This window comes from Gopherus flavomarginatus, chromosome 21 (assembly GCF_025201925.1).
Source record: "Gopherus flavomarginatus isolate rGopFla2 chromosome 21, rGopFla2.mat.asm, whole genome shotgun sequence".
Classification (NCBI taxonomy): domain Eukaryota; kingdom Metazoa; phylum Chordata; order Testudines; family Testudinidae; genus Gopherus; species Gopherus flavomarginatus.
In genome coordinates this window covers 9037953-9053880 of record NC_066637.1, presented here as the reverse complement: position 1 = coordinate 9053880, position 15928 = coordinate 9037953, and the positions used below count along the sequence as shown (strand labels likewise).

At 47.2% G+C, this 15928-nt stretch overlaps 1 protein-coding gene across 10 annotated transcripts in view; it reads left to right on the top strand.

Moving 5' to 3' along the window:
* The first annotated feature begins 6956 nt into the window (after positions 1-6956).
* The window catches only part of AGRN (agrin), a 220023-nt gene continuing 211051 nt past the window's right edge, over positions 6957-15928 (top strand). For 8 of the 10 annotated variants that reach the window (XM_050931381.1, XM_050931375.1, XM_050931382.1 and 5 more), the window contains exon 1: positions 6957-7467. In XM_050931381.1, coding sequence (XP_050787338.1) covers positions 7240-7467 — 228 coding nt within the window. In that variant the 5' untranslated portion in view covers positions 6957-7239. The remainder of the gene's footprint in view (positions 7468-15928) is intronic. The other 2 variants (XM_050931383.1, XM_050931379.1) reach the window with 1 other exon arrangement.

Sequence of the window (15928 nt, the reverse complement as noted above, 5' to 3'; positions counted from 1 at the left end):
ATGTTGATTGTAACATTTTCAGTGATGGAGAATCCACCATGACCCTTGGTAGATTGTTCCACTGGTTTAGGGTGACCAGATGGCCCAATTTTATAGGGACAGTCCTGATATTTGGGGCTTTTTTTTACATAGGCTCCTATTACTCCCCACTCCCATCCCGATTTTTCACACTTGCTGTCTGGTCAGCCTACAGACTGGTTAATTATCCTCCCTGTTAACAATTAACACCTTATTTCCAGTCTGAATTTGTCTAGCGTCACCTTCCAGCCATTGGATCCTGTTAGACCTTCCTCTGCTAGATTGAAGAGCCCATTACTAAATATTTCTTCCCCAGGTAGGTACTTACAGGCTATAATCAAGTCACCCCTTAACCTTCTCTTTGTTAAGCTAAACAGACTGAGCTCTTTGAAGCTGTCACTGTAAAGCAGGTTTTCTAATCCTTTAAATTCTTGCGGCTCTTCTCCGAACCCTCTCCAATTTATCAACATCCTTCTTGAGTTGTGGACACCAGGACTGGACACAGGATTCCACCAACAATTGTACCAATGCCAAATGCAGAAGTCAGATAACCTCTCTACCCCTACTCGAGATTCAGCTGTTTATGCATCCACGCATAGGCACCGATTTCCCCTTTGCCAGGTGGGTGCTTGATCCCCTCCCCCGGCCCCGCCCCTTCCCCACTTCTTCCCACCCCTGCACTGCCCTTGCCCTGCCCCCATTCTACCCCTTACCCCAAGTCCCCGCCCCGCCTCTTTTCCACCTTCTCCCCTGAGCGTACTGCCTCTCTGCTCCTCCCTCTCCCTCTCCGAAAGTCCAAAGCACTTCCAAACAGCTGTTAGGCAGCGGGTGGGGGGGTGGCGGGAAGCACTCGAAGGTAGGCAGAGGAGTGGGGATGCAGCACGCTCAGGGGAGGAGGTGGGGAAGAGGCATAGGCGGGGCCAGGGCGCTGGGACGGGGAGTTTGGCTGCCGGTGGGTGCAGAGCACCTGCTAATTTTCCCCTCTGAGTGCTCCAGCCCCGGAGCACCCACAGAGTCGGCACCTATGCGTCCACGGATCACATTCCTGCTTTTGACTACAGCATTGCACCTCATGTTTAGCTGATTACCCACCATGACCCCCAAATCTTTTTAAGAGTCCCTGCTTCCCCGGATAGAGTCCCCCATTGTGTAAGTATGGCCGACATTCTTTGTTCCCAGATATCCACACTGACATTTAACCATATTAAAACACACACTGATCACACCAAGCCGTTCAGATAGCTCTGTGTCAGTGACTCTTTGTTACTAACCCCCTCACCAATTTTTGTGTCATCTGCAAGCTATATCAGTGACACTGTTGTTTTCTTCCAAGTCATTAATAAAAATGTCAAATCGCATAGGGCCAAGAACTGATCCCTGCGGGACCTCACTAGAAACATACACGTTTGATAATGATTGCACATTTACAATTGGAGACCTGTCAGTTAGCCAGCTGTCAGTCCATTTAATGGGTGCCATGTTAGTTGCATATCTTTCTAGCTTTTTAATCAAAATGTCATGCAGTACCACATTGAAGGCCTAAGTATATTACATCAACACTATTACCTCTGTCAAGCAAACTTGTAATCTATAGGGAAAAAAAGATATCAGATAAGTTTGACAGGATCTATTTTCCATAAACCCATGTTGCTTGGCATTAATTATACTACCCTCCTTTAATTCCTTATTAACTGAGTCCTGTACTAGCCACTCTATTATCTTGACTCCAGTTGATGTCAGACGAACAGGCCTATAATTACCCCGGTCATCCCGTGTATTCTCTTTAAATATTGGGTACAGCATTAGCTTTCTTCTAGCCTTCTGGAACCTCTGCACGGCTGCAAGGCTTTTTGAAAATCAATATTAATGGTTCAGTGAGCTTCTCAGCCAGCTCTTTTAAAATCCTTGGATGCAGGTTATCTGGACCTGCTGATTTTAAAAACATCCGACTTTAGTAGCTGCTGTTTAACATCCTCTTGAGATACTAGAAGAATAGAAAGAGTGTTATAACATGTGAAATTTAAAACAACCTTGACAAATTAGAGAATTGATCTGAAATCAACACGATAACATTCAATAAAGACAAGTGCAAAGTGCTGCACTTAGGAAGGAAAAATCAAATGTATAGCTACAAAATGGGGAACAACTGGCTAGGTGGTAGTAGTGCTGAAAAGGATCTAGCGGGTCACAAATTGAATATGAGTCAACTGTGTGATGCAGCTGCAAAAAAGGCCAATGCTATGTGGTATGTTAACAGGCATCCTATGTAAGTCACCAGAGGTAATTGTCCTGCTCCACTCAGCACAGGTGATGCCTCAGCTGGAGTACTGCATCCAATTCTGGAAAGATGTGACCAATTGGATAGAGTCCAGCAGAGAGCAACAGACATGAGAAAAGGTTTAGAAAACCTGACCTCTGAGGAAAGGTTAACAAAATGGGGCACATTTAATCTTGAGAGAAGAAGATTGAAGGGGGATCTGATACCAATCTTCAAATATGTTAAGTGCTGTTATAAAGAGAATGGTGATCAATTGTTCTCCATGTCCATTGAAGGAAGGACAAGAAGTAAGGTGGTTAATCTACAGGTTAGATTGAGGTTAGATATTAGAAGAACTTTCTAATTATAAGGATAGTTGAGCTCTGGAATAGACTTCCAAGGAAGATTGTGGAATTCCCATCACTAAGGTTTTTAAGAACAGGCTGGACAAATATCTTTCAGGGATGGTCTAGGTTTATTTGGTCCTTCTTCAGCACAGGGGGCTGGACTTGATGACCTCTTAGGGTTCCCGCCCAGGCATACATTTCTATGAATCTTTATGACATGACTACATCGTCTATTTTTTCCTAAATAGAGACCAAAATATGTATTTAACACTTTGGCCTTTTCTGCATTATTATTGATAATTCTACCATTTCCATCTAACCAGTTAGTGTTCTTTTTGTTTCTAATAGTCTTAAGAAACTCCTTCCTATTGTTCTTAACTCTGCTGGTCATAGATTTCTCCTTGTGTCCCTTTGCTTCCCTTATCAATTTTCTACAATTCTGAGCTTCTGATTTATATTCATTGCTATCAACTTTCCCTTTCTTCCATTTGTTATATAGTATATTAAATTTTTTTATAACTGCCTTCAGTTTCCCTTTAAATCAGGCTGGTGTTTTAACTGGTTCCTCGATAGTGGCTTTTTGGACATCTAGTAAAGTGTTTGTAAACAATTCCCTATTGTCATTCACATTTTCCTAATTCAATTCTTCCTCCCAGTTGATTTGGTTCATGATTGTTTTCAGCTTTGTGAAATTGGCCCTTTAAAGCGAGAAGTATATTTATCACTAGTGCGGACTTTATTCTGTTTGCACATTATAAATGTGATTGAGTCCTGATCACTTGTACCTAAATTACAGTTAAAAGTTAGTTCTTTGATCAGTACCTCTATATCTGTCAAGACAGGGTCTAATATAGAATTCCCATGTTGAATGCAAGACTTTTTGAGTTTTAGGAAATTGTCATCTATCATGTACAGAAATCCCAAGGATGTGTTAGTACGGGCAGCATGAAACCTCCACCATGTGTCACTCACATTGAAATCCCCCATGATCACACAGCTTTTTTTCCTACACATTACAGATAGGTGCGTAAAGAACCTGTCATCTTGTTCCCTAGAGCGATTTGGTGGTTTGTAGCAGACCTCAACTCATACTCCGTCATGCACTTTATCTGTTAGGACATTGATCCATAAGCATTCAACATCATTTTTTTCTGGGTTATCAGCGACTTGGAAACAGGTAATGCCAGGGGTGCTGGAACAATTTTTATAGTGGGGGTGCTGATGATGGAAACGGTGTGTTTGGTGTTTGTTTTTACTACTTCAAGTCTCCAGGTATAGCAGTACCTCCAGCAGCGCTAGTTCCAGCGCCACTGGGTAATGTCAGTTTTGGCCTGGAGTGCCACTCTCCTCTCTCTCCTTTTGCCAGCTCAGTTCTTCCTAAATAGGTTGTAACCACTGATTTTTAACATTCCATTCATGGGACTCCTCCTACTGGATTTCTGTAATACTGACTAGGTTGAATTTATATGTTCAGAAATAAGCAATTCCAATTCCTCATGTTTGCCACCTAGGCTCCTAGCTCTGGTGTGTAGGCAATTATAGAATTTCTTCTTTTCATGTCCGTTGGTTCCTTGATTACTTCTGTGCTCAACATCGGAATTTGTGCTGAGTGCTCATATCTTGTCGTGTTTTACCTTCCTCTTTTGTTCACCCTCCTGACCCACTCTCTTCAGCCTGTTCCCGAGCAGACTAATTCCCCTTCCACTGAAGCCATCCTAACTATATAGCCCCACATAGAAGGTGGACCAATGTTCCACAAAACCCAAACCCTGCACCCTACATCATTTACCTAGCCAGTAGTTCACTTCCAGAGTCTTCTGCCTTTTGTTTTCCTTTGCTTGTGGGACAGGAAAGATCTCATGTAAAATTATTTAGTTGCTAAGTTTGGATCCGGATCTCAATGTTACCAAAATGTTGGATCTAGGATTCTGGTGCAAGGCCAAATGGGATGAGAAAAAGGATTTTGGGTCTTGGGGCTTGATTGTGCAGGGGGCTTAGTGTTTTGGACCTGATCCAGCAAAGCTGTCAAGCACATGCTTAACTTTAAGCATACAAAAGGAGACTTTGCTGTGAGAATCCTCTTAGCCAGTCCGAGCAAGTGTGTGGCTTGTCAGAACAGAGAGGAGTTTGCTTAGACCTAAGTGAGCCGTTTCGCATCAGGATGAAGTGACAAATTACTTAATTAGGACCTGCGTTTCAGGACTTCTGCACTGTGCTTAGATGATATAAACCAATCCATGGGGGATGAATATTGTTGCTTTTTATGATGATGAAAAAACCACAAATTTAGTAACCATATTATTAGCTTTGTAGTTGGTGCAGGATGGAACTCTGAGATTGTTGGTGCCCCTCAATCCCAACACAATGGGTTCCTTATGTCTTGCATGGAGGTCACCGGGGGATCAAGGTCCGGGTGTGTACAATAGCAGGATACAGTATGGCCTGAATTTTCAGAAGCTCTTGGCACCCACAGTTGGGTGCAGAGTTTCAAAAATTTGATCACATTACTGGCTGGGCCCTTTAGAAAACCTTGCCACAAGTGTCACAATGGAAGCCACTATCACTTTGGAGAATCCAGCCTTATGAATGAGAGTGGTTTTTTTTCTAGACAAAGGCCAAGAGTGGAATTGTGTTATTCGATCCTTCCCCAAACTTTGATGCTTTGAATAAAATGGAACCCAGATCTACGCCTTCTGTGAGAGTAACCTATTGATTTTAAAGTTTTAACAGGGGCAGGAGCCAAGGCCAAAATCCTCAAAGGTATTTAGGTGCCAAACTCCTATTGATTCCATAGGATTTCAATGGGAATTAGGTGCCTGGATAACTTTGAGGTCCTAGGGCATAAGCCCTAGGGGGTGGGGCCTTCATGGAATCTCTGGCACTTGTCCCTTTTTAGGCTAAACACTTTACTTTGGATAGGGTCTTGGTTTTTTAAAATGTTAATTTAATTAATTAGAAGTAATTTAAGAAATTAATTTACTTAATTTTTTTTTAAGGTTGACTGTTACACTGCTGGCTCTTTGGTTAAGCTTTGTTCAAGGGAAAGGGGAAAGAAAGACTCAGTACATGGAACATTTCAGATGTAAGCAGCATAAACAGAATTGCATGAAGCCCTCAGGAAAGAAGAGGTGGCTTGCAATTTTCAAAGAGGGCTTGGCATTTCTTAACAATTCAGCCTACTGATTTTTATTGAATTCGACATGTCAATTTCTGACCCCCTTCCCTCCCTCCCACAGTATTGACCTGGTTGGGAATCCACCCAATCTTCAATAATTCACCTCCTTGCCCTTAGGTCACCAGCATGACTTGTTTAGTGCCAGCGAGTGAAATACCCTTGTAAAACACCCCAGGGATGGCTAATTTATGGAGGAAAGAAACAACATCCCTCCCCTGGTGCCACTTAGCTTTTCATTTTATATTTGCAATAATTGCTAAGGACATCTGGAAAAATTGCTGTCTAATCCATGGAGAAAGCCAGGGCAGAAGGTCAGAATAGAGAATACTTCAGGGGCAAACCCAAGCCATCCCACCTGACTGTGGGCTTTCTAGGGGTTGGAGCAACTGAGTGGGTTTCAGAAGATCTGGGATCTGCGCTTTGCTAGGCCACTGCCTTTTTGCGCAGTGCTGGAGAAATCACTTGCAGTCTTATTTCCACAGGGGCCCAGCACCTGCAGCACCTTTGAACACCAGGCCAGGAACCGCCTCAGTTTCCCCGTCCATATCTGTACAATATTAATCATCATCAGGCTCATCTACATTTGAAAGGCATTTTGAAATGGGCAGATGAAAACCAGCTCCATACACATGCAAATTCCTACTACCCTTCATCTGAAAGGTCTGATCCAAATATTATTATTAGCTCAAGTGGGAGGAGGAAGTCCCTCTGTGCGGCCCCAGGTGAATGGACAGAGCATGTGAGTGGCTGTGTTAATGAGTGACAGCGTTTGTGCCGGCTACCAAGTGCGGGTCTGTCTCTTCCTGGCCCTGGGGGGGAGTCAGGCAGACACAGTTTCCTGGAAGTGGGCGCTAGTGAGCGGCCGGGCCAATGTGCAGCTAAAATCTTCACTTTGCCTACTTAGGGTGACCGTGCCATTGGCGGGGGGGAGACGAGCGGGGGCCAGTGTCACCGAACCAAGAGAGGGAAAAGGAAGGACACACAACCTGCCACTTCCCCGGGGATCGCTCGCGCTTCGGAGCTCCCTGCACCTTTAAAAGTCCGAGCACGTTGGAGTCCTGGTTATCCATTAACCTGATGGGAGTGTGTTTCCTGGGGGTGGCGTTTCTCGCCAGCCCTGCAATAAGAGACGAGACGAGCAGGCAGCAGGGCTGTTTTGCCAGCCCTCCTCTCTCCCCCCACCCCTCCCTGCCTTATCAGCAATTCAGATTGCATGCAAATCTCCAGCCTTTCTCAGCCGGGCGCAGGCAGAAGGAGAAGGAACATTTCTCCCTGAGCAAAGCTGGGGGGAAAAAAATTCCTCTGGGGTCTTTCCCCTCCTTTCCTTCTTCCCCACGCTGGAGCCCAAGTAACCTCCCCTGGGCGCGCCCGGGCTGCTTTGTTCGCCCCGGTGCAGTTTGGGTGACTCCTTGGGGGAAGAAGAGGGTTTTGTTCGCCGCTGGATGAGCCGCTTCGGTTTCTTTTGTGCGGCGATGGGGGGAAGGCGGAGCGGGGCTGCGGGGCTCTCCGCCTGGGCGCTGGCGCTGCTGGCCGTGGGGCTGGGGGGCTGCTCGGGCAGCTGTCCCGAGAGGGAGTTGGAGAGGAGAGAGGAAGAGGCGAACGTGGTGCTGACGGGCACGGTGGAGGAGATCATGAACATGGACCCAGTTCATCACACTTACTCGTGCAAGGTAACGCGGCGGCCGGGCCACCAACGTCCCCCTGGGCTGTGGGGGCGGGTGGGGACTGCGATAAACCGGCGAGGGACAGCGTGTAAACGGCCCCTCGCCGCTCCGGAGTGAAACCTGCTTCCTTCCCCTCCACCCGCAGTTCTCGGCTTGTTGCTTTCCCCTCAGCTGGGCAGGATCTAGCCCGACACCCGCCCGGGGCTTGGAATAAGCCCTGGGGAGATTCCTGCCCAGCGAGGCATCAGCTGTGCTCCAGCTAAACACACAAGCTTGTGGGCAACTTGGGGCTTTCACTAAAAAAAAAGTTTCCTTGCTGTGTAATTTCTCCTCCTTCATGGTTTTGTTCGCTAAACTTAGATCTACGGGGTTTTTAAATTGAAGGAACATTTTAAAAAAAAATCCTCCCCCAAAATATGGGTTAGATGGAAGCAGTCGCTGTGGGGAATGGAGCGAGAAGAAATGGATCAGTCTGGGTCAATTTCACGCTTCTGGGCTGTTCCTTGTTTCCCTTCTGTCTCCCATCTTCAACCCCCTGGAGTCTTGCAGAAACGCACTGATCCCGAGCCCCCTTAGAGCGGTGTAACCCTATCAACTCCAGTAGGGTTATTCCCCATTTACACCAGTGTCACGGAGGAGAATGCGGCCCCTTCTTTGCACTTTCTCAACTCCCCCTTCAAATCCTAACAAGTGCGTTAAATAAACCGTGAACTCTCAGACTGCAGCCGTCCAAAAAAAGCAACAGCAAAATCCCCCCTCTAAATCTCAGTTCCTGGAAAGTTAATCTGGAAACCACTCTCCCAATATTTATTTTATTGTGTGCGGTAGTAAAACTTTAAATCTGAACAAGTTCCTTTTTCTGCAGGAACATGTGTTTTTTATTGTATGAATTGAGGCTTAAGTGTGTAATTATATATTTTTAGACTGCACGATTTTTTTTTAAAAAAAGCTCAAACTGCTTCCAGGGGACTCTGTAAAGGCTGCTTTTAAAAGGATTCGCCCACCCTTCAGTGCTGAATGTGACTCTCCACTTTCTGGACTGGAAGGCTTAAAACTAGCTGCTGTAGGTACTTGTGTGCAAGAGAACCCATCTCCATGTTTGCTCTAAAAGCATCTTGAGTTTCTTCAGTACAAGCTATTGTTTTAACTAAGAATCTCTGGCCTCTGGCTATGTTTTTTTTTAAAGCTAAGACAGCACTGAGAAACCTGAAATGCCATCCGCCTGGTTGTCAGCTAACATGCTGCAAGGTTTAACCCTTTCCAGGAAGGGAGTCCTTTTGCAGTGACTCACTACTTGTTAAGGCGGTGGCTTAAAATGCAGATACCTGGGTGGGGCCATTCCCGTTTCCCCATTTCAGTTGGGACTCCTGTTCTGGAAAGTGCTGAGGAACCTCCTGGGGTTAACCAGCGGGTCTGTCTTAGTGGTACCTAGTATGATGCCAGTACTGGTACCCTGGCAGGAGGTGTCAGCCAGTGGAGAAGGCAAGAGAAGCACTGGGAAGGATGGGGTGCATTAGGGAAGAGTATCCATTGGATCTCTGGGGGGGATGTCTTGCAACCTTGTTGGACAGTTGTACCAACTGAAGACCTCCACTGTACCCTCATTCATTTATATTGCTCTACCTGCACTCCAACCCCTTCATCAAAGCATGCTCCCTACCCCCTAGTCTGATCAATTAGATCATGGACCCTCCAGGCTAGTGCAGGGACTTTTGTCTGCAAGTGTCTAGCACATCATGGGCACATGAAAAATGAATAAGCAATTGCAAGTCGGGTGACCAGACAGCAACTGTGAAAAATTGGGACGGTGGTGGTGGGGTAATAGGAGCCTATATAAGAAAAAGACCCAAAAATTGGGACTGTCTCTATAAAATCTGGGCATCTGGTCACCCTAATTGCAAGCAACCGAAGTCCCATGGCAGGCTGGGACAAATGCAATCGAATGGGAGTTGGGCGGCCTCAAGGCACCAGGAGGGCTAGTACCAAAGGCTCATAATCAAAGCAGAGGGGATAACAAGTGCCCCATTAGAGGGGGATGAGGGAGGAAATGTTCCAAGCCTCCACTCCCCAACTCCTTCCCCCCTCCAAACGTATGACCAATGGCTTTGCTTTAGGAGAGCAAAATCCAGGTTTCCTTTCATGGGTGCAAGACCCTAGCAAACCTCTTAATTTTCACTCCTACTTTCCTACTATCACAGTCCTACCTCCTCTGCAGCTCTCCTGCTGGACCCTTTGCACATACTGTTAAAAGTGTCTGCTGCAAGCACCTGGCACTGGATTGGAAAAGAAACCTTTGAGTCACTGTGGAACAGCAGTTCTCTGAAGACTTCAGCTCGATGCGCAGCAGTGATCAAACAGGCTAATAGAGTGTTAGGAAGTAGTAGTAAAAGGATACAGAAAATATCGGACTGCCACTAGATAAATCCATGGTGCAGCCACACGTCGAGTACGATGTCCAGTACTTGTCCCACCCAAGAAAGGATAGAGTGGAACTGGAAAAGATTCAGAGAAGGGGCAACAAAGATGATCAAGGGTATGGAACAGCTTCCATATGAGGAGGCACTAAAAAGATTAGGGCTGTTCATCTTAGAAAAGAGATTTTTTTGGGGGGAAGAGAGACATTAAAAAGGGCTATAAAATCATGAATGGTGTGGGAAAAGTGACTAGAGAAGTGTTATTTACCTTTTCCCAGAATACAAAAAACCAGGGTCACTCAATGAAATTAATAGGCAGAAGGTTCAATACAAACAAGAGGGAATACTTTTTTCCACACAGCACCCTGTTAACTTGTGGAACTCCTGGCCATGGGATGTTGTGATGCGCAAAAGTATAACTGGGTTAAAAAGAGAAGTGGGTAGGTTCATCAGTGGCTATTAGTCAAGATGGTCAGGGATGCAACCCTATGTTTGAGGTGACCCTAAACTTCTGATGACCAGAAGCCAGGAGGGAAAGACAGGGGTGGATCTCCAACTGCCCTCCTGAAACTCTGGTATTGGCTACTGTTAGAGAGAGGATACTGGGCTGGATGGACCCTTGGTCTTGCCCACTATAGCAGTTCTTATGAGAATGATCTGAGCTGTAGTGATGCAGGGAGGACTGTGGTCTGTTGGGCGTGGCTTTTATTTTTAGTAACTACCTAGAAATGCATCCAACTCAGCTTGGAATAAGCATGCTCAGGAGGATGGGGGCACGTTACTGATGTAATATTGGCCGTGGCAACAGACACATGAGACGAGCGCTGCTTGTATAGGCTATTTTATTTGGTACCACTGTTTTATTGGCAACCTAGTAGTATCCAGAGACCCCAAACAGGAACCCTTTGTATTACTAAGATGCGTTTTCAGCCCCAAAAACCTTACAGATCCACCCCCAAAACCTTGATCTCAGATCTGCGCCAGAAATGCCCATGTTATCTCGGTTTGGCAGTATTACCAGCTATCATGACTTGATCATATTTGGTTCTTTTCTTTTAAAATAAATAAATAAAAAATCCCAACTGCTAAAATCAAGTGGCTATGTGGGACGCCAGTTTTTTTGAGTAAGTTCTTAGCCCTCATGGCTGCAGAGGAAAAGCTTGAAAGGGGACTTGAAAGCCAGAAGGCAAATAGACACAGACTTGGGGGTTCTTTTTTTTCTCTCAAAATAAAATCTCATTGGTTTGGCACGACTCTCAGTTTTTAAATGTTTAAGCTTGGCAATGCTGCTGTTTCTATTGGCCTGGTTTTTATTTTAATCTTTATTTAAAATACTTTCAAGTGAAACCTACATTTGATTTTTGTTTTGTTTTTGTTGTTGCTGAAATTCAGTGGTGTGTAAGTGCCTTTCAGAAATGCCCTCTTCTGAATCTATCTAATTGCAACTGGCCACATTTTGCCCTCGGCTACAGCCATGCACGGTGACCACGGTGACGTGCATAGGTATAACCAAGGGCAAAAATCTCCAAGGTGCAGAAGTGATTCTGCTGGCTAAGCTAACAAGAAAATGCCTGCCCCTTTCCTTACTAAAGGGTCGCTAGTAATTGTTCGCAGGGTTCCCTCTGAAATCCCACCTCTAGTTCATGGCAGCTTTTCTTATTGCAAGAGGAAATGTAAGGGCCTAGTTTGTGGTATGAGTATGAGTTACCTTAAATACACGCCCAGAAGAGCGAATGTTATGGGTGCTGGGTGGTCTGTGAAGAGCAGGCCTGGGAATATCGGGAGAAGATTCTCATGTTTGCTGCTTTAGCCTATCATTCCTTCCTGGTTAAACTCTAACCATCAGAGTTGAAGCCTTTGATATACAGAGATAAGCAGGTTAGGACTGATAGAGGAAATTAAAGTTAGTGTTAGATAAACATCCTCAAATTGCTGCTGGCCATTAATTTGCTTTTTGAAGAGATTAACAATCTGAGACGGGCCAGACAGACAAACTGTTGCATTAACACTGAGGCCTGCGAATCTTTCCTTCCCTAGAAGGGGGTGGTATTTCAGGCACAGTAACTAGCTCTGTTTCCTTTATACTTTGCTCCTGAGCAATGGCCCGAGATCAAGACAGTGCTTGAGGAGATTCCTAATGGCTAATGGGCACTGCTATTCTTTCTGTGCCTGGCGTGTTTCAATCTATTTCCAGCCCACGTATTGGCCTTCTTTTCCACTTGGTTCTCAAACGTATCTTCTTCTTGTGTCTTGGTTTGACCTGACATCCGTGCACTACCAGTAGATGCTCCATTCAACAAACTTAGCTGGGATCCAGCCCCATAGGAAGCCTTGGGAAGTATATGGGCCCTATTACCTCCAAGTAATGTGTGCTATTGTGGGGAGACCTGGATTTGGATGATGAATGTGTATGAGTGAAATTAGGCCTCGCGCTTTGCTAACTGAGCTGGAGGTGGAGTACGGGAGTGGACGGGAGAGCAGGGGTCGATTTATCGCATGTAGACTAGACATTATAAATCAACCCCTGCTGGATCGATCGCTGCCCGCCGATCTGGCGGGTAGTGTAGACATACCCCTAGTCTACGCTACAGATGTACGTCGGTGTAATGACGTTGCTCAGGGGTTTGGAAGGAGGCGGGAGAAGCTCTCCTGTTGGCGTAAGTAGTGTCTTCGCTGAGTGCTACAGTGTCACAGCTGCAGCGCTGGAAGTGTAGACGAGCCCTCAGTGTGGCCTGACTGCCCCTCCACTCTGAAGTGTGCTAGCTATGGAAAAGCAGGGTGGTGCTGCAGGTCAGGGCGAGGGGCATTGGCAGAGCAGTGCAGGTGGAATCCTGCACAGAGTCTGGCTAGCGCTGACGTCGGCCTGTGTCGTCAGCCCTTCATTTTCCAGGTCTGCTGAGGTCAAGCAATAACTCTGCTGCCTCCCAGCCCTTGCTCGGCTTCGGCTCATGGAATTGAAAAGCTTCATTCCCGGGAAGCGTCTAGTCTCTTTAGAAACTTCTACCCACCGCAGAACCTTGCAGCTCCTGGCGGTTGTGTGGGAATCTCTCTCGAGTCTGGTTTGAGACCAAGTTGGTCCTGCCATGAGGGCAGGGGACTGGACTCGATGACCTCTCGAGGTCCCTTCCAATCCTAGAGTCTATGAGTCTATGAGCTGCCGGCGGCGCTGGTTCTACTTTCCAATGGCGGGAAGGATTTCCTGGCCTTTTGGGAGATGCCTTTCCCTCTAGTTTGCATTTCACTTTAAATCCTTCTGTGCCAAGTGTTTCTCAAATAAAAGTGCTGCTTCTGCTGCCCCCTCATCCCCCCTGCCCCCAGCCCTTAGGAACCCCTGAGAACATGCTCTTAAGCCCAGTATTCTGCACGTTCTTTGGCCAAAGAGAGAAGGAGACCTCTTAACTACTCTGGTTGGCAATTAGCTTTAGCCTATTTTTTCTTCTCTCGTGCTGGGCATTTTTCTTCTCAGTGTAGCCAATGAGTCACTGGAGAAGAAGCCTTAATGTATTTGATGATGAATGAGATGCCCTTCAGGCAACTGTCAGTTGTGGTGCCTCTTGCATCCAAGAAGGAGTGGAGAAAGAGCCCCGGCTTCTGTTACCTTGCTTAGTGCAGCAACCTGAACTCCAGGGCCTCCCTATCTGAATATATATTCACAGGATGAAGTGAAAGCTGAGGGCTTTCTGGCCCTGATGGTGAAAACGTCTGTTCACCGTTCAACACAAGTGGTGTCTTTCCCTCCCTCCACATTTGTGAGTTATTACTCAGGGTATGTCTACATCTACAATTTTGCAGCGCTGGTTGTTACAGCTGTATTAGTACAGCTGTATAGGGCCAGCGCTGCAGAGTGGCCACACTTACAGCAACCAGCGCTGCAAGTGGTGTTAGATGTGGCCACACTGCAGCACTGTTGGGCGGCTTCAAGGGGGGTTCGGGGAACGCGAGAGCAAACCGGGGAAGGAGACCTGCTTGCTCGGGGGTTCGGGGAACGAGAGAGCAAACCGGGAAAGGAGACCTGCTTCCCCGCGGTTTGCTCTCGCGTTCCCCGAACCACCCTGCAAACCGCAGGGAAGGAGACCTGCTTGCTCGGGGAACGCGAGAGCAAACCGGGGAAGGAGACCAGCTTGATTACCAGAGGCTTCCTCAGGTATGCTGGGATACCTGCTTATTCCACGGAGGTCAAGAAAAGCGCTGGTAAGTGTCTACACTTGATTACCAGCGCTGGATCACCAGCGCTGGATCCTCTACACCCGAGACAAAACGGGAGTACGGCCAGCGCTGCAAACAGGGAGTTGCAGCGCTGGTGATGCCCTGCAGATGTGTACACCTCCTAAGTTGCAGCGCTGTAACCTCCTCACCAGCGCTGCAATTTTGTGATGTAGACAAGCCCTCAGTGTAGCTGAGACTTTTTTGGGGTGTGTGGGAGGGACAGTTGCCCTGGGGGTTCTGCCAGTGCAGGCTACTTTTGCTGGATAAGAATGGGGTGAGGCGGGTGCTGCTTAGGAAAATGCCTCAACTTGATTCTGTGGATAAGTGTAACCACAGGCAGTTCTGCTGCCACATCGAGTGCTTCAAAAATAATAACAACCCCCCCACCCCAGCCTGCAGTGTGGAAGGCTGGCAGGGAATTGGGAGGCTCCCCTTTGCCTTTCACAGAGTTCAGACCAGCACTAATCTGATGCAAGCAGGGAACTGCATTCCTTAACTCTCTGCATCCTGGCCCTCACCTGAGCTGGTGTCGCAGGCGGCCCCCTACCTGCTCCCCGATGAGACGGAGAAGCACTTGTGCGCAGGTCTCTTTCCTGGTGCGAACGCAGGGATTCATGTATGAGCCGAAGAGAGGAAAGCTGCCTGTTCGTTACCCCTGCTCGCCGGGTGAAGCTGCTCGCTGGCCGATTGCCATCACGCTCTCAAGACAGGGCTCGCACCCGCCGGGCCAGGTACAGCTGAGCAGTTGGACTTTGAAGCCAGTCGCTGCCAGGACTGAGTCAGGCAGAGAAAATTGCTTCCGACAACACTTGCTTTGCTTGTCCACTTCTTTTCCCCCTGCCTCTGAAGATTGCAAAGTATGACTCCAGCTTTAGGTTGGGCTGCCCGGGGCCAGGGAAGGGCTTCTTGATCCCGGTAAATCTTTGCTCTTACTTTACCGTGGCATAAATTAACATTGGCACAAATAGTGTTAAAGTCCCCTAAAGCCAGGAGACCTGGAAGTGGGAGGGAGAGCGTGCGACTGGAGCAGAGATTATGGAAAAGCCAAACGTGAGCTCCTCCATCTCTTCTAGCATCTACTCGCCACACCTGAGTGCCCCTCTGTGCACTCCTGAGATGTGGTTGTTTTGGAAGGTGTCAATTGTACAGGCTGATGCTAAGCAGATTGGAACATAGGAATTGCCTGGGGCATGTTCTGCAGGGTAGGGACTGCCTTGTCTCTGGCCTCCTTGAAAGATGCATCCTGTGTAACCCCTTTTCCTTGTTTCCAGTGAGTGCAGCTGCCTGAGTGAGACCTGGCTGGAGAGACACTATTTGAACCTGACTCTAGACCACTACGGTCGTGAAAGTTGTTGACAACACTGACTCCGAGCCTTCAAAAGTCATGAGTCTGGCCCCAAGAAATCACGAGAGTGAGATTAAAACCACACCAGGGCCTCGACACTGCACCCAGGAGCATTTGCGGGGGGCACTGGGATGATGTGCTTTTTGGTGGGTGGTCCTGTCCCAAAGGCAGCTGCTGTGCTTTGTACGAGCTGTGGGCAGGACAGTCAGTGGTTCAGTCTCGAGGTTGGATTGTGGCTGCTCGGTCCTCATCCAGAGCTGGTGGTAAATGCACTGTTGCAATCTGTGCAACCAGGAGCAGAGATGAACCCAGCATAGGGTGGCCAGACATCCTGATATTAGGGACTTTGTCTTATAGGACCCTATTACCACTTCATAGGACTTTATTTCCCCCCATCCTGATTTTTCACATTTGAGATCTGTGCATTACACCAGGGGTCTGAACTACTCTGACACTTGAATGGCAGATGCTTCTCATAAGGGGGCAGTCAGGGTCTTTGCTG